This window comes from Pimephales promelas, chromosome 8 (genome assembly GCF_988280905.1).
Source record: "Pimephales promelas chromosome 8, fPimPro1.hap1.1, whole genome shotgun sequence".
In the NCBI taxonomy this organism is placed as follows: Eukaryota; Metazoa; Chordata; class Actinopteri; order Cypriniformes; family Leuciscidae; genus Pimephales; species Pimephales promelas.
In genome coordinates, this window is record NC_142776.1 from 39,367,690 (window position 1) to 39,385,695 (window position 18,006).

Here is an 18,006-nt window from a genome sequence, read left to right on the forward strand (position 1 = left end):
TGCCCTCAAAAGTGGCCGGTGTAACACGCTATAGTATACTCACAGCCGTCTATACTAATAGATCATCTCTCAACACATTCATGCCCACTTTAAAAACTTCTAATAGACTTCAATACAAAATATCACAAAACAACGTCCGTACACAGCCGACATGCGTGAATAACTTTAAGATTAAACATGTCGAGTAATTATATGTCCACCCTGCCTGCCATAGAGCATGAACAATACATCAGCAAACTTAATTAGTCTATAACTCCTCATTTCTCCACTATACGCACGTGTTTCTCGTTCCCTAGAAAGACCGTTATTGGCACAGAACATTATCTGACGCTAGGAGGGTGTGAACACGCCCCCTTTACCCAGCATGCACTGCTCCGGCAGATAAGGCACCTTCTGAAGTCCACCTTTATCACCCGCATGAGCAAATATATGCCTGAGCTTATGAACATTACACAAGCCTGCGAGGCGAGCGTCAGCATGAATGAACTCCGTCACTGCCATTGATGTGAATGTGATGTAAGGGTTCACATGAAGGCCATGAACCAGAGAGACTCTTATTCACATTATACTTAAACACTCAATATGATGAATGTTCTTCTAAAGTATATATACGTGCAACACGCCGCAAAACAAGACGCTGTCCCTCAGTGTTTCTGTCTCGGTCTCCAGCTAAACACCTACACACTCTTAGATTCACTGGAGAACAGCAATGACTGGAGATATGAAGCCTTGATCACTGAAGGAAAGCATGAAAATGAAGCGAGTTTGAGCTTAAAACAAGAACAAATATCTGCCAATGGAAAAAATCAAATGGTTTTACATCTTGTTTATTTTTTAACCCTCACGGGAGTTTCGTCATTCATCAATGCGCCGTTAATGAGTGTTCAGGCCCATGATGATCATCTATTGAGTGAATGATGAAGATCTAAACATAACGATTATTAAATGAGTAAAGTTTGTTGACAAAAGGTCTGAACGTTTAAAATAAACCTTTTTTTAAAGAAAGTCAAAAAATGTGTTAGCATGATTTAAAGAATCGCCCTGTAGTCGATCATTTTATCCCTTAAATCTCATCTTTGATATTACATATTTAAGTTTTTTTATGCACTTGAGAATATGCAAATGAGCCCCGCCCCCACTCACTCAGAGATCCACTGGTTGTCGATCACACGTTGATCTGATTGGTTACAAGGTGGTTTGTGACGTCAGAAACACCAGCGATTTCAAAGTGTGTTTTTGAGACTGTCTTTGGTTCACTGCAGATTTAAGGAGGAAATACTCAGCAATGCTGTCCACTTATCAACGACACACGGTGTGTGTTAAAGCGGATTAAAAACACCACACACACACATAAACAACATTAAACGCTGGATTTACACCACAGGGGGACTTTAAAGCTGTTTCGAACCTTTAATGCCACGTCATCCAAGAAAAATAAAATTATATCAATTATGTAAATTATCAGTCAACCTCTGACTCACATTATTAATATCTTTATTACAACTAGAACTTTTTCAGATACTTGGAAAAAACACTATAAGTCCAGGAATATTGCAGATGCCAGGAACTATCGACCTAGTCGAGTCCCGGTAGCATTTAAAATATTGGAAGAAATAATTACAGAACTAATTAAATTTTTAGGGAACTCAGGGAACAACAAACCGAGCAGGAGAAATATTTAGGAGTGATATTAAACTCTCAGTCACATCAAAAACCTATCTTTAAAAACGAAGGCCAGGACGATCAGGAATCGTTTGCTTCTGTGTTTCAGCGCTTGTGTCCGAGCTGTCGGACCGCTGTCTGTCTCAGACCACCACCTGAGCGGCTTTATTTAACATAAAACTGTTCTATTTTAACAAAACACTAAATCTTCAGTTTTTTGTAACTTTAGCCATATAAATCTTGTATTTAAATGTTTGATTACACTTGCCCCTGATACACTGTATTTCCACACAGACTGTCAGTAATCATAACTGCTCTCATTACAGTGACTTGTCTCTGTTTGCACTGAATGTTTTCTGGATCATGTGTAAATATAAGCATATGTACAGTAGGCTATTAATGTGATGTATTTTTTATGTACATGCACGTTTATAAATGTAGAACAACATTAACACAATAAAGCTCACTGTGAATAAAACACAAACGCTAAATGTACATTTAAATATCTTTATTATTAATATCTAGATCATAAGGAGATCTAGATATCAAAAGGCATAGAAATACAAAAATAATTTAAGACATTTAGAAAAATGAAATGGTTGCAAAGAGTTTAAAGTTTTCTGCCGTAAAGCCTCCCGCTGAATATATAAATGTGAACACGTAGTTGGACATTTTGCATCAATAATTTATAAGGTTAAATAACAAACAGTCCTTTAATTTCATTCATAGATGTCATCAGATCTTCAGGAGCTTGACATTTCCGTCTCAGTCTGTGGAAGCTCTTCTTCTGAATTTGTTTTCACACAATGTCACAAGTTTATATCTCACTTTTTTCCTCAGAATTCCAAGTTTATATGTTACCATTCAGAATTTTTCCTTGGAATTCCGAGTTTATATCTCACAATTCTGACTTTTCTCTTCAGAATTTTGAGTTTATTTCTTAGAATGACTAATTTTTCCTTGGAATTCGAACTTTTTCCCCTCAGAATTCCAAGTTTATATCTTAAAATTCCACATTTCTCCTCGGAATTACGAGTTTATATCTTACATTTCTGACTTTTTTTCCTTGGAATTCCAAGTTTATGTCAAAAAAATGTAAATGCAAGATAAAAAATTTAGTTTTTTTTTTTTGTTTAATTCCATGGCGGGTTCAGCCACTGATTAGAAATGTAAAGAGTTGCGGCTCTCACAGCCGTGCCACTCTCTGCTCCAGCATCTCCAGCTGGCGCTCCATCTCTGCGGGCAGGTCCTGGTTCACCTCGCGCCGGAAGTACGCTCGGATCTCCTCCACCTCCCGGCTCCAGAACTGGGCTGAGATGTGGAAGAGCTGGTCCTGGTCCAGGTCCGACGGGAGACCTCTGAGGTTCAGCTGGACGGGCAGGAACCCGACGGCGCTGGGCATCGCTCCGGCCTCGCCGCTGATCCTGCGGAACATCCACTCCAGCACACGGATGTTCTCCCCGAAGCCGGGCCACAGGAACCGGCCCGACGCGCTCTTGCGGAACCAGTTGACGTGGAAGATCTTGGGCAGTTTGGCATCGGGGCGGTCCTGCATGCTCAGCCAGTGGGACAGATACTGACCGAAGTTATAGCCGAAGAACGGGCGCATGGCGAACGGGTCGTGCATGATGACTTTACCTGGACACAGCAACACACACTGCTTTACTAGCGCAACACAAACATCATCATCTGGGGATATTTGACTGGTTTTGTCCTTCTGTTGGACTCTCACACAGTTGAATATCTGTCAGCTGGTAAATTGAACCACACAATTAGATAATACCAGTTTAGCATGTGCTATTAAATCACAGTAACACTTGTACTTGTTTAAGCCCTCGTTAGTGAATGCATTAGTAAATATGAACTAATTATGAGTAATATTGTTGGTGCTTTGACTCACCTGTGTGTTCGGCGGCCGCCGTGGCTTCGGATCTCATGACCGCGCCCACAAACACTCCGTGTGACCAATCGAAGGCCTCGTACACCAGCGGGACGCCCTCGGGCCGACGCCCACCGAAGATCACGGCCTCGATGGGAACGCCTTCGGGAGACTCCCACTGCGGGTCGATGATGGGACACTGGCCGGCCGGCGTGCAGAAGCGCGAGTTGGGATGAGCGCACGGCTCGCCTGTGGAGGAGAGAGGAGTCGTTATCAGCGGCTCAGACAAGAACCGAGACGGAGAGACGTGGACCGGATCTGGCCAACTCTAGTGATCCTTGGCTCAAGACGGACAAAATGTATATTTCCGATTTCGATTTGGGCAGCAATTTGGGGAGAACCTATCAGAGTGTGACCTCGCATGTCATAACATGCTGAAGAAGAATGCCTCATTCATGGAGATCGACCATAGGTGGCGCTATAATTGTCAAAAAGCTTTGAAAACCATATGGCCTGTATTGGCTGTAAATGATCTTTTCTATCTGGTTAAATGCTTGCTAAAGAAAACGTAATGTCTGTAACGGTTGACCCCGCTGAATGCCGCTCGCAGCTTTAATTGTGCTCACCGTCCTCGGGCGTCCAGGGCCGGTTCTTCCAGGACTTCAGGGTCGTTCCCTCGGGCAGATCCTCATCCATGCCCTCCCAGTAAACCCCGCCGGCGCTGGTCTCGGCCACGTTGGTGAAGATGGTGTTCTGGCGGATGGTGTGCATGGCGTTCGGGTTGGTTCTGCTGGAGGTTCCTGGTGCCACACCGAAGAAACCGTTCTCTGGGTTGATGGCTCTGAGATTCCCTTCAACACAACAACAGAGGACGTCAACCGAAAGAGCACAAAACTGCATATTTATTCTCAGTAATAAATATAGGATGATTATGTGTTTTAGCTGGAGCGCCTGTAGAGCTCGGATGATGCATTTCTGAACATTTTAACCCTTCGTTTCCATCGTCCTTAAAGTCTGTGGAAGCAGTTTTCCACCACAGAATGAAAAATAAAAAGTTGCGTGATATAAAGTCAGAATTGCGAGATATAAAGTCAGAATTGTGTGATATAAAGTCAGAGTTGCGAAATGTAAATTTGTAATTATGACATATAAAGTCGCAATTATCTTTTAAAATGTTTTATTGACCAATGAAAAAAATCCTATTAGGTTTTTGTGGAGGGCATTATGGTTTGCACACCTTCACACACACACACACACACACACACACACACACACACGCTGAACACTGCACGCCGTCTCTCTGTACCTTCGGTGTCGAACTTCATCCAGGCGATGTCGTCTCCGACACACTCCACCTTCCAGCCCGGCAGAGACGGCTTCAGCATGGCCAGGTTCGTCTTGCCACACGCGCTCGGGAACGCCGCCGCGAAATACTTCTTCTGTCCCGCCGGGTTAGTGATGCCCAGGATCTGCAGGACCATTCATGTTTAATAAAAACACAGGCTATACAGGATAGTTGATATTGGACTGACTCTGTTCAGTCGAGGTAACGCTCGATCTGGTGTGTGTCTGAGACTGACCAGCATGTGTTCGGCCAGCCAGCCCTCCTCTTTAGCGATGCGAGACGCGATTCGAAGAGCGAAACACTTCTTTCCCAGCAGAGAGTTCCCCCCGTACCCGCTGCCGAACGACACGATGCTCCTCTGCTCCGGGATGTGCGCGATCAGCGTGAGATCCGGGTTACAGGGCCAGTTATTCACCAGCGGCTCTGAGAGAGAGAGGGAGAGAGAGAGAGAGAGAGAGGGAGAGAGAGAGAGGGAGAGAGTAAAAATATTTTTTTTTATTCATTATTATTATTATTATTTATTTATTTATTTATTGTATTTTTAATGTATAATGTTATTAATGCTTTGGCAATGTAAAGATTGGTTTAGATTTATTTGATTCAAAAAGCCAATAAAGCTATTTGAATCTTTGAGAGAGAGAGAGAGAGAGAGAGAGAGAGTACTCACTCTTGAGGGGAAGTGGGCATCCGACGGAGTGAAGGCATCTCACAAACTCTCCGTTCCCGAGCGCGTCCAGAACGGCCTTTCCCACGCGGGTCATGATCCTCATACTGGCCACGACGTACGGGGAGTCGGTCAGTTCCACACCGATCTTCGAGAGCGGAGACCCCACCGGACCCATGCTGAACGGGATCACGTACATCACACGACCTGAGGACACACACTGTATCATTCTACGGGAACGTTACTTTGTATCATTCTTTAAACATTACGGGAATGTTACATTGTATCATTCTTCAGGCGCTACGGGAACGTTACTTTTGAATGTTGTCTGAACGTTCTGAAACAAGTTGCAACATTTAAAAATATATATTTGCATATTTACTAAATGAGGCATGACGATTTAAATATGTATTTTTGTGAGTTTTAAGGGATAAACTGATTGACTATAACTGGATGCTGGTGTACCTTTCATGCACCCTGGGAAGCGCAGGTTTTTGGCTTTGTCCCATTCCTCGGGGGACATCCATCGGCCGAGTTCACTGACGCCTCCGCCTCGAGGTGAAGGAACCGCGTCTCGCTGCTCCGGGGTCACGATCACCGTCTTGCTCTCGACTCGGGCCACGTCTCGCGGGTCTGTGCGCGCCAGCCAGCTGAAGAACACCAGACAGACTCTCAAACACTGCAGTGCTGACCCCTGACCCCTGACCCTGACACATGATGTGCTCCAGGACTGATTGACGGTTTAACCCTCTGGTGCTCTTCACATAAATCTAAACAAGTTGTGTTAAACAATTTGAGGTTGATGTCTCAGCGTTCAGTGAGTGTGTGTTCGGCTGCAGTTCCAGACGCTTCCACTAGAGGAACTCGTCTCTGGCCGTGAGGAGCATTTCACCATTCCGATGAATAAAATCATGAGTGTGTGTTTGTCAGAGGACGAGTGTGTCGTACCAGTTGTTGTACTTGTGTAGTTGTGTGATGACGCCCTGTTCCTCCAGCAGACTGAGCACGGCCCGGTTCTCCTCGTCGGACCCGTCACAGATGTGGAGCGAGTCCGGCTGGCAGAGACTCACGCTGTTCTCGATGAACTCTCGCAGCGCTGGACTCAGATCCGCCGGGACGTCCTGCAGGACTCGAGACACGGCCCGGTTCTGGGACTGCTGCTGAGGAGGCATGATGATGACGACAGTCCTGCAACACGAGCACAACTATTGGCCCAAACTGGAAGAATAATTAAACATTCATAATAAATGAAAAAATAAACGAAACTAACAACAGTAATTGAAAAACTGAAATGAAAATTAGCAAAAATAAAGAATCGTTTTGGTAATTTATAAGCTCTTTACTGCGGTTTAGGGAAATATGTCGAATAACCGCAGAACTTTTCATACTTCTCACTGTTGTATTCATTTGGTTCTTTGTTCAATCTGAAACTATTAATTTATTTTTATTAGTAAGATACCTGTCTAAACTAACAATAACTACGAATGAAACGAACTAAAACTAAACTGAAATTTAAAGAAAAATAGAAAACGATATTAAAATAAAACAAAAAAAAATGCAAAATTTGAAAATGCAAAATAATAACCTTGCAAAACACAAACACACACACACACAGCCTTCAGAAGGTCTTTTTGATTTATACTGAATGATCACTCTATTCATGCATGCTTTCATCATCATCATCATCATATGGATCAGTTATAAACCCTCAATTTATACAATGAAATATCATAAAATTAGTTTTTATTTAGTTACAGTATTATATTTTTTTTCTGCTCACTTTAGTAATGTAACCTTCGCGTAACGTATAGCTGCATCTTTTTGAACATTAAGAACATAATTATCATAATTTAATCATTGGAACTTTAATGCATTAAATGCATTATTTACTTGTTGATAATGCAATAGTTAACATTTTTTTTTATAAATTTGTTAAATCAAATGTAATATATTTAACAGATTAATATCAACTATTTTTATTTATAATGATAGTTTACCTTAAGTGTTGTAGAAGTGATTCAGCAACTCTTCATCAGTCAGTGAGGATGAGGAGGGTCATCAGTGTTCTGCTCAGTGTGTGTGACAGTCAGTCTTATATACATCACTGACCTGAGGAGGAGGAACACACACACACACACCGAACGAACGCATGTCGTGGCTTCAGTTAATAATTGAATCATTTCACTGTTCGTTTGGGAAAATACCTGTTCGGACCGGAGCCTAAACCGACCTTTGACCCGTTCCGACGTGATGCAACAGCTGAACATGCCACGTCACGGAGGAGGAGTGACGTCATGTGCAGCTCGCCTCGCGCGCTGATTGGTCGGTGAGCTGGAGGCTCGTCGCGCGCGCACTCAGCACTTTCTGCGAGAGAAAATAATAATAATTTTAACATTTAATGATGAATTATTCAGTCATCGACATCATGTTATAACAACCCACTTCTCGCTTTCATCATTTTAAACATTTCATTTCTGTAAACGAGTGAAGATGTTCGTTATCTGTAGGACATTTAAAGTGAAGAGAAAAATCAGAAACTTGATTTATTTCAGTGTTGCTGGAAGAACCTTTGAGAGAACCTTCTAAAAGTTCCAAAGCATGAAAAATAAGTGTAAGTTGCATTTATATTAGGCTATTCATAACTGCTCGCCATCAAAAATAAGAATATGATGCTGAAACATATGGAGAAATGAGACATGACTGTCATTAGATGAAAACAAACTCAAACACGAACAGGACAAGAAGAGTGTGTGACAGGCTTATCTGAAGACTTGTTTTGGTTAAAGACCCTGTAATGCAAACCTGTAAGTCACAGAGAGATAAGAACCGGATGGCTTTAACAACAGCTGATAAACTGCGATAAATACAGTCAATGAGTCTCAGCCTTATCAATCAAACTCTCATATTCTGTGTTCTTGTTTATCATCTCAGATCATCGGCTGAAGTTCATGCACTGCTGTAAGAAAATGTTCTGGACATTCATATACTTTATTACTGGCCATGAAACCGTTAATGTTAATGACTCCAACATTCAGTGAAAATTCACTATTCTCTCATACAGTTTCCGACACCACAGCCTGACTAATATACATTTAAAACATTGTTAAAATCAAGAGTCAGTAATAAAGTAAAAACAAATAATCAAATTACAAGCATAAGCACAAATAAATACAACATAATAAGCATACAAATTAAGTAAAAAGTGCTTTACAGTTTTTAGGTATAGCCTATGTCTAACAGCAGGTGCAGACATTTAATAAAGTAAGCAAGTGTAAAATAACACTGCACATTAAGTAAACTTCCTTACATTTATTAATAACCCTCAGCCAAAGTTATTCAGTGAAGAGTGTTTTTTTCTGTCCTTTGTAGTTTGATTAACATTAGAAACACTGACAGCTGCAGGAATATTAGGCTGCTGCCACTTTAAGAGCGAATGCACTGATCTAATATACTGATATGCATTTACATTCTCCACTTTTTTACTGTTTACTCAATTTTTTTTTTTTACATAATTGAGTGTGAATTTGTCTGCTCAAGAACAGAAAGATGTGAAAGAGAGATCAGTTAAACATTCGCTTGCACCTCATGTTTGCACACACACACACACACACACACACACACACACACATCGGAACGACGTGAACTTCTTCCTGTTACTTTTTCTTGCACTTGAATATTTAAATTGTCAAGGCTTAAACTTTGGTGACGATGCAGCGCTAGCCTGAGTCATTTTGTTCATGTTCATGCATTGTTAGAATTCATAAAAAAATGTTACTCGTCAACTCCGATTAATACTCGTCAACTTCGATTAATACTCGTATTTGGTTCATGTCGTGAAACTCAACTCACAATTTTTTGTTTCTTTTGTATGGGCTTTTTTGAGTGTTGCTTGTTTCCCAGAAGTTGAGAACTTTTTTAAATCTTTAATTTGTTGAAATAGACATCAGTTGGATAAACACAGTAGAAAATAATTGTTCATGAGATCTGCAGTTCCGACTGCGTGTTAACCAGTGACTGATAGTGGGGATAAGCGCTGTAAAACACTTGTGAATGAACATACATCTCACCGATAACCTTCTGCAGGTCTTTGTCAGGTATAAGGTTTGAACTCTTCATGTTCATCTGTCAATTACATAAAGCTGCTCTGATCAACACCAGCACTATGCGCCTGAACCCAACCCGTGTTTGCCTCTGATGAAGACACTAATCTATATAAAACATGTTGCAACTCAAATGTAAGCATCTGTTTTGATATCTTGTTTACCGGCAACAGTTGTGATGTGAAATCATTTACAGCTTGTATGAATAGTTCACAGAAAACAGTGTTTCCAGCCGAGAGCCTCCTGAAAATGTCATTTCAAAGCAGGAAAATAACTGTGTCAAATTCATCTGTTTAGTCATTCAGATCCAGTCACTCCATCGGCTGCATTTGAGTAATACTGTTGTATGATGATATCACATCATAATGCACAGAATTTTATTATAAATCCTGTATGATTGCCATATCATATTTTATCATGTTTCATGTTTGAAAAAATGACTACATTGATGCCATGGTCCTTCGGTAGTGATTAGAGCTGATGATACTCAGATAACAGCGCGTTTCTCTGGCGTCGAGCGCCACCTGCCGTCCGAGTCACTCCTGTGCGAATACAGTAGAATGAATAGAGTTAGCTATTTTAGTAATAGTGAATATAGTATTTTATTTGTTAGGGTTTGGGCTGTATTTAAAAAACCGAATTAAAATATAAACGTCAAAAAATGATGTTTACGCATTGATTGTAGCTGTTGCACGAGGCTCTACTAAAACATACACAAAGTGAACGTTTATTTTGTTTACACACACACACACACACACACACACACACACACACACACACACACACACACACACACAATTTTTATTAATATTTTAAAAAGCTTTAAATAGTATTCGGTTAAAGTATGTGCAACCACAGACTCATTCCGGCGCCATCCTCATCACAGAATCTCAGTTCCGCTTGATAATTGTTCCACGGCTCGAGTGCCCGAAGCGAACCGGGTCATGAGTGCCGATAATTCCCGATCCGATGCTCTTCTCCCGTTGCGGAACCTCAGTAACTTGGTGAGATGCAGCAGAGATCGAGTGAGAGGTATGAGGAACTCATGACACTTTCTATTTCACCACAGACTTTAACTGTGTTGTGTGACGGCTGCTAACGGCTAACTGTGTGTTCGGCGCGAGAACAGTCCGATAATGTATTATAAATATATATAAATATAATATACATCAATGTATATCATCTCTCTCTCTCTCTCTCTCTCTCTCTCTCTCTCTCTCTCTCTCTCTCTCTCTCTCTTTCTCTCTCTCTCTCTCTCTCGCACACACACTCTCACACACTTTCTCTCTCACGCTCGCTCATGGTGTTTATTATTACACACTTTATGTTTTCAGATGGAGAGTCAAATGAATCCAGCGGGATGTTCAGCTTGTCAAACTTCTGGGAGAATCTGAGTTCAGTGTTTGTGACGATCTGAATATGAATATGAATATTATTTATCTATGCAGTGACTTCACTCGTGTTCTTCTCATTTCACAGATGATGCTGTAAAAGTCACGTCTCAAGAAGCAACTAAACTCAGTTTAATCTTCTCGAAGCCACCATCAGAGGAGGTGCGTCTGACTGACCATCATATCGACCTTTGACCCTCGTCAGAGCATCAGATTAATGCTGTCTGTCCTCCAGTGCTGTTGTATTTGACCTTTTGTCGCCTGTAATAGTGTTGCTCTGTTTCTCACTCCAGGACTGTGCCGAAATAGCAGGATGTGTCCAGAAGAGCGTGCTGACCTTGTCCACCGTTTACTTCTGGTTACCAAAGAGCCAGGGTAACTATAACACCAATACCACAGCATTATAACCTGTAATGAGCTCAGGGCGGATAACCCAGATAACGTGAAAGGTCAGACCTGCACCTGACTTGCTGATTTTCAAGTCACGGCTGAAAATGTACTTTTACTCACTTTATTTTTTAATAATCGTGTTTTTTAGTTTTGCATTCTAGGAATGTTGTCTGTTTTAATTTTCTCCATGTCTGATGTGTTCATCTTGTGTTAAGATAATTTGTAAAGCACGCTGGTCAGCTTCAGCTGTATAAATTGTGCTATATAAATAAACTTTCACTTTATGTTATCTCAGCAACACCATCGTCAAATACGATTGACAGTTAGCATACGGTTTGGATTAGCGGTATGGTTCAGTTCTGGGCAGCCTAGCATGGATAAGAGCAGCGATTACAGAACAGAACCAACATGATTGTATTCCCGATATCCTTCATTACTAAAGATACTAAAGTACAGCATAATTGAGGATTGATTGTGATTGGAAGGGGAATGAGAACGGCAGACGCTGACGGAGACGGGAGGAGGAGGGTAACCGCGACCGCTGCCGATAACACTGACGAGCTCAGACACCAATACAGCGATAGACGTCGTACTCCTATAGCGGGACCCGCCGGTACTGACGCTACGCTTGATGTTTGCTTTAGGAGTGACGCTGAGGAAGGCGGTGCGAGACGCAACGGTGGAGGTGCTGGACGAACTCCTTCAGCTGACGGAGGTCATTCTCTCCTCTCCTGTGCACAGGTGACCCTACCTGACCACCTGACCCCACCTGACCACACTGACCCTACACCTGACCTCACCTGACCACACTGACCCTACACCTGACCTCACCTGACCACACTGACCCTACACCTGACCACACTGACCCTACACCTGACCTCACCTGACCACACTGACCCTACACCTGACCACACTGACCCTACACCTGACCTCACCTGACTTATTTCGCATCGTCTCTATGATTGGATGGTTGTGGTTTGCTATTGGCTGATCTCATGTGAGTGACAGGTTATAGCCCCGCCCACATCATCATTAACACAATACTGATGATGACGTGTGTGTGATGTGTTCCTCAGTCTCTCACAGGAGCAGCTGATGTCGACTGGAGGAGTTTGGGCCGCGTGTGACAAGTTTAATCAGCTGCCAAAAGGTCAGAGGTCAACTAACCAGTCCTAGAGTTCAGGCGTGTTCATAACCAGATGGAGAACTGTGTTAGTGTCCACATGATCGTTCTGTGCATTCTCAGAGCTGTTGCTTTAAATGCTCCAGCTCTAAAGCAGGATGGATTCTGATTGGCTGTTAATGTTTATGGATATTGTTATAGCTGTGGTGTGATTCATTATTGTAAGATAATTATTATTAAATACATAATTTTTGTCACTTTTGATATTTAATGCACATCTGAATCGGAGTATTTAAAGTAGCCATTAGACGTTAGCCGTAGCCCAAACAGAAGATCACGCGCTCGCAACGCCAAGGTCATGGGTTCGATCCCCAGGAAAGGCATGAACTGATAGAAGGCTTTGGATAAAAGCATCTAATCCTTTAAAAATGCAATGTAAATAATATGAAACTGTTATATTTATTACAAATTCCTCTTTTGGAGAAACTGAGCATGTGTTTCCTCACAGATAACCGCAGTGCCGTGTTGGCCGTCTTGACCTCATATGCTGGTTTGGTGAAAGATGCACTGGCAGAAATGGAGGAGGTCAGAGAACTTATAAATAAATAAATGTTTTCAGCTGTAATACCTTCATTCATATAGTGCTTTACAGAGATAACAGGAAAATAATGCAACAAAGTTTGTTTCTTTGTTTCTGCTGTAAAAAAGTTATTAATTTAGTTCATTTATACTGTACACACACACTGTATTTACTCATATACAGTGTGTGTGTGTGTGTGTGTGTGTGTGTGTGTAATATTGTGCTGTTCTCCTCTCCAGGCTCTGGCTGAGACTGAAGACCCGTTCGCTGACGTCTTGCCCGATGAAGATGATGATGATGATGGTGAAGGCGTGGGAGGCCGGGGGAATCAGGACACGTACTGGTCCCCGTCGGACCGGCTGCTGGTGTGTGAGTGTCGGGGTCTGATGAAGGCGTCCGGAGCGAGTCTGCGTAAACTCTCCTCTGCGGTGCGAAACAGCGGCTCCACCGAGACGGAGGAGAACATCACACAGTTAGACGACCTCGCAGACGCTGCTCATGACATCAGCCCGAGGTGTGTGTGTGTTCACACACTCATCAAGATATTAGAGTCCTCCTGTAGCCAATCATTCATCCCTTAAAACTCACCAAAATGACAAATTTAAAAGATTTTTCCTTGAAAAGTGCCTTAAAATATCATGAATGTAACTCGACACCGTCACCTCATTTAGTATGCGCGGTTCTATGAATATGCAGATGAGCCCCGCCTCCACTCAGAGATCCACTGGTTGTCGATCACACGTTGATCTGATTGGTTACAAGGTGGTTTGTGACGTCAGAAACAGTCCGAGTCGACACCGAGACCAGAGAGAGTCGAGTCCGAGTCGAGACCGAGACCAGTGAGGGTTGATTACCTAATTTACTTTTATTTACTTAGAGAAATCCTTTTTTTTTTTTTTTTTAATGAATTTACTTAGAGTTTTAAAAATATGATCAGTTTAGGGTAAAAAGGCCACATAGTAGGTGGTGTTAAAAGTAATTTTATTACAATTTGCAGTGGCGGCTGGTGAAAAATATTGGAGGGGGGGCTGAATAAGAGGGGGGTCTGGGGGTCCCCCCCCAGAAAATTTTGAATTTAGTAGATGTGATTTCCTGCATTCTGGTGCATTTTAGGCCTTAGACCTATACCAATAAAATAACTTAAACCAGTCAATACCAATGGTCAAATAATACAATAATAATAATAACAGTTTGACAGTTACTGATAATGAACAAGTTGTTTATTATGCTCTGTGTGCTGACAAAAAAAAGTGCAAACGCATAATATTGATAAATTATAATATAGGTAATACAAAAAATAATAGATAATACAACAATCTAGTTTAATCAATCCCCAGCTGTATACATATTTTTGACAAATTGACAATTGGATAATGGATAACAATGTGTTGATACTAGAGAAAGAGAAAGAGAAAAGGCTGTGAAAGAGAGGGTGGGACAACATTCTTGCGGGTAACACCCAAGTATGAGAAGAAAGTTGATTTTAACTATGAAACACAGTAATCTAGCTCAGAACTTAAAAACATCAAAAACAAAGCAAACACACAGGTATTAATATTCCTATAACTATTTTAATATCAAATGTGTGTGAAACAGTGTTTATGTGTGTGTGAGTGAGTGAGTGACAGAGACAGACAGGTCAATTCCCACGACTTACTTTACATTATTTCCACTCGACGTCACTGACGCTGCCATTCTGCTCTCATCTGAGGTAAAAAAAAATGTCCCGTGGTGCGCGTGCACGGTGCACTCCCCTAGTCTGATACTGTGGGCGATATTTTCAGCGCCCCTAAACCATAAAATTTGACGACGCTGATTGGCGAAATATAAACTTTTTTGCATAGCAACCGGGGAACTATTGGCTTAAATTCCAGCACTGTGGGGCTGAGCGAACTGGCGCCCTGAGAAGACAGCCTATTGGCTATACTACTACACCAACATGATAAAAGTAACGAAAGTGAATGCAAATATCATTCTGGTGAGTTCAAAACACTTTTCAAAGTAAAACCATTATTAGCATATAATTAAAATTGATTATTTTTCAAAATTATAAATTATAATATATATTAAAAAAACAGACAGACAGGTCGGAGGGAGGGCGGCGCCCCAGCGCCCTCTATGGGCGAGCCGCCCCTGACAATTTGTCATGCGCAGTTGCGCACTAGAAAATCACCAATCACTGGGCGTGTCAATCAATTTAAAGAAATATTTTAATTAACATACATTAATAATCATGAAAAATATTTTGAATTGAACTCGAGTGGACTCGGGAATAAGTCCGAGTCCTAAAAAAAAAATGTTCGAGTACGAGTCAATTCCGAGTCCAAATGCACACGAGTCCATGACAAGACCAAGACCATTAAAATATGATCCGAGTCTCGAGTACTACAACACTGACATTTAAGGAATGAATTTGATTTAATTGAATGAAGTTGAAATGTGTTGAATGCTTCCAACCATTTAAATGTTTGTTAAAGTAAAAAAAAAAAAAAAAATTATTTTATTCATCAAGGATTGAATTAGTCAAAAATGACAGTAAAGACATTTATAATGTTACAAAAGATTCAATTTCAAATAAACGCTGTTCTTTTGAGAATCCTGAAACATAAATCTATCACAGTTTCGACCAAAATATGAAACACTGAAAATGTGTTCAACACTGATAATAATCATAAATCCATTTCTGAAGGATCATGTGACACTGAAGACTGGAGTAATGATGCTGAATTACACTTTACTGTATATTCACATAGAGAACAGATGATTTACATTACGATAATATTTCACTGTTTTACTGTATTTTTTGACATTACACCGAGTTCAGGGGTCTCGCATGATGTTTAACACTGATCACTGATCCTCCCAGTGAGTGTTTGCCCTCCAGCTGTGTGTGTGTGGGTGGGTGGCTTCGAACACTCGCCCTGACAAACCTTCTTCACACACGTTCACACTGCTGATGAACCTCCTTGACTGTGATGATGATCTGTCGTCGTGTGTGTTTTCAGCGTTGATGACCTCGCCCTCAGTCTCTACCCCCCCGTGGACCGCCCGGCTGTCAATCATAATGTAAGTCTGATCTTTATCACGCACACGAGACGTGTTCAGACTCCCAGAATCACTTCCCAGTTTGGTCTCAGGTGTGTCGTCTCATTAGTCATGAGGACAGGTCCTGCTGTTCACTCTCGTTTACAAGGCGTCTCTTCTGCTCGCCAAAGCTGCATTTATATGATAAAAAAAGGCAATATTGTTAAATATTATTATAATGTATATCATGTGTTTTCTATGTGAATATATTTAGTTTCAACACAATAGGGAAAGAAATACAATTTCTGTGTGTATTTTAAGAGACTTCTTCTAAACACATTACAAATCTTACCATCCAAAACCTTTATGAAGGGCAGTGTGTGTTTTCAACACAGGCTTGTGTAGGGTCGTGTGTGTGTGTGTGTGTGTGTGTGTTGGGCTGTTGATTCCAGCGCTAATGAAGCGTGTGATTGTTGTAGGTGTGTAAACTGGCCGCTGTGCTGAAGAAAGTGCTGGAGATCACGAGGTAAGACATCGATCTGCCCTCTGGGTTTGTAAAAGTGCTGAGAGTGCTTGAATTTGACTTTTTAAAACCCTTGAAAACAGCCGTATTTATGAAAAGTGCTTCAATTATTGGAAGACAAGAGGCTATATTAGAAAATAGTTCAATTGTATTGAGAAAGCATCTGATATTCACATAGAGGCAGTTCACATGATATTGCTCATATAATTAGTTACGTGTTTGATGCAGCTTTCATTCTTCAGGTCAATATTCAGTAAATATATAAAAAGGGGAAAGTCAGTCTGAATAAGGAGAGGGATATCTTGTCTGAAGTTCCTCAGTCTCTGCATCCGCTGCACTTCATTTGTACCGCTTTGGTTTATTGGGTTTTTATAATCTATTGGCCCTTTTTAGAATTTGACAGATTATTTCGATATGGTCTAAAACGTGAGATCTCTATTGAAGTCCCCTGTGTGTGTGTGTGTGTGTACGAACCCTGTTATTATGATCTCATTGCTTCAGTGGGCGGTCACACGTTTGTTTGCTTTTGATTCGTCATTCCTTCATCCGTCACGTGTCCTCGGCAGGTCCAGTCATGTGTGTGGCGAGGCCGATGTGGGCTGGGTGCAGTTCCTGAGCGGAGCGGTCCAACACAACCTGGAGAAGCTGGAGTCGCTGCTGAGCTGCGGGTCCTAGAGGCTCACGGACCGGGCCGACCCCATCAGAGACTCGCTCACTCACGGACCGGGGCGACCCCATCACTCGCGGTCCGGCTCCGGCAGAGACTCGATCACTCACGGCCCGGCCCCGGCAGAGGAGCGTCTGATGGATGCTGCAGAGAGTGTGTGTAAAGGAGAACCTGGACCCTTCCCACAGGCCATGAGTTACTCCATCTTTCTGAGCGATGTTGTAGTTCATGATGTTCACAGAAGTTAAACCTCTAAATAATGACATCTGTTTTGAATACAAAAGTGTTACTCATAAAAACACCATGTCTATCTGTAAGGATTCATCATAATTAACCACAGTCTGTGTGGGGTGTGTGTGAGAGACTGTGTAAGCGTGTGAGGTGTGTGTAAGTGTGTGAGGTGTGTGTGAGTGTACATGCATGCATGTATATATTTAAGAAGAATGTGTTGTTTATAAAATATTTATATGTAATATAAAAGTATATATTAATATATATATATATATATATACATATATGTAGAGTTATGATGCAAAAGCCTCTAAGTGCCATTTGAAATTTTCTTCTTTGATGATCATTTTTATCAAGCTTGTATATTTAAGTTCAGTGATTTCACTTAAATGGCAATGAAAATTTAATTGTCATTTAAGTGAAATCA

General features: G+C 41.4%; 2 protein-coding genes across 4 annotated transcripts; one reads left to right on the plus strand and one right to left on the minus strand.

The window, feature by feature from the left end:
• Positions 1-2,155: 2,155 nt before the first annotated feature.
• On the minus strand, positions 2,156-7,687 carry pck1 (phosphoenolpyruvate carboxykinase 1 (soluble)). 2 transcript variants are annotated; one of them, XM_039654364.2, is made up of 9 exons: positions 7,548-7,687; positions 6,499-6,738; positions 6,016-6,200; positions 5,554-5,757; positions 5,122-5,309; positions 4,848-5,010; positions 4,168-4,392; positions 3,563-3,790; positions 2,156-3,300 (listed from the first exon to the last, which is right to left on the minus strand). In XM_039654364.2, the coding sequence occupies exons 2-9, from the start codon at positions 6,720-6,722 to the stop codon at positions 2,849-2,851; spliced, it is 1,869 nt and encodes a 622-aa protein (XP_039510298.2). In that variant the 5' UTR covers positions 6,723-6,738; positions 7,548-7,687; the 3' UTR covers positions 2,156-2,848. The 2 variants fall into 2 exon arrangements, with proteins under 2 accessions (XP_039510298.2, XP_039510306.2); XM_039654372.2 differs by having other exon boundaries at positions 6,499-6,768; positions 7,548-7,643.
• Positions 7,688-10,442: 2,755 nt separating this feature from the next.
• On the plus strand, positions 10,443-17,728 carry ccndbp1 (cyclin D1 binding protein 1). Of its 2 annotated transcripts, XM_089134564.1 has the most exons (12): positions 10,447-10,682; positions 10,985-11,044; positions 11,130-11,203; positions 11,335-11,416; positions 12,076-12,172; positions 12,508-12,581; positions 13,063-13,139; positions 13,374-13,648; positions 16,140-16,200; positions 16,638-16,684; positions 17,248-17,359; positions 17,397-17,727. In XM_089134564.1, exons 1-11 carry the CDS (start codon positions 10,595-10,597, stop codon positions 17,354-17,356), a joined length of 1,044 nt encoding a protein of 347 aa, XP_088990690.1. In that variant the 5' UTR covers positions 10,447-10,594; the 3' UTR covers positions 17,357-17,359; positions 17,397-17,727. The 2 variants fall into 2 exon arrangements, with proteins under 2 accessions (XP_088990691.1, XP_088990690.1); XM_089134565.1 differs by lacking the exon at positions 10,985-11,044 and having other exon boundaries at positions 10,443-10,682; positions 17,248-17,728.
• The last annotated feature ends 278 nt before the right edge of the window (positions 17,729-18,006 follow it).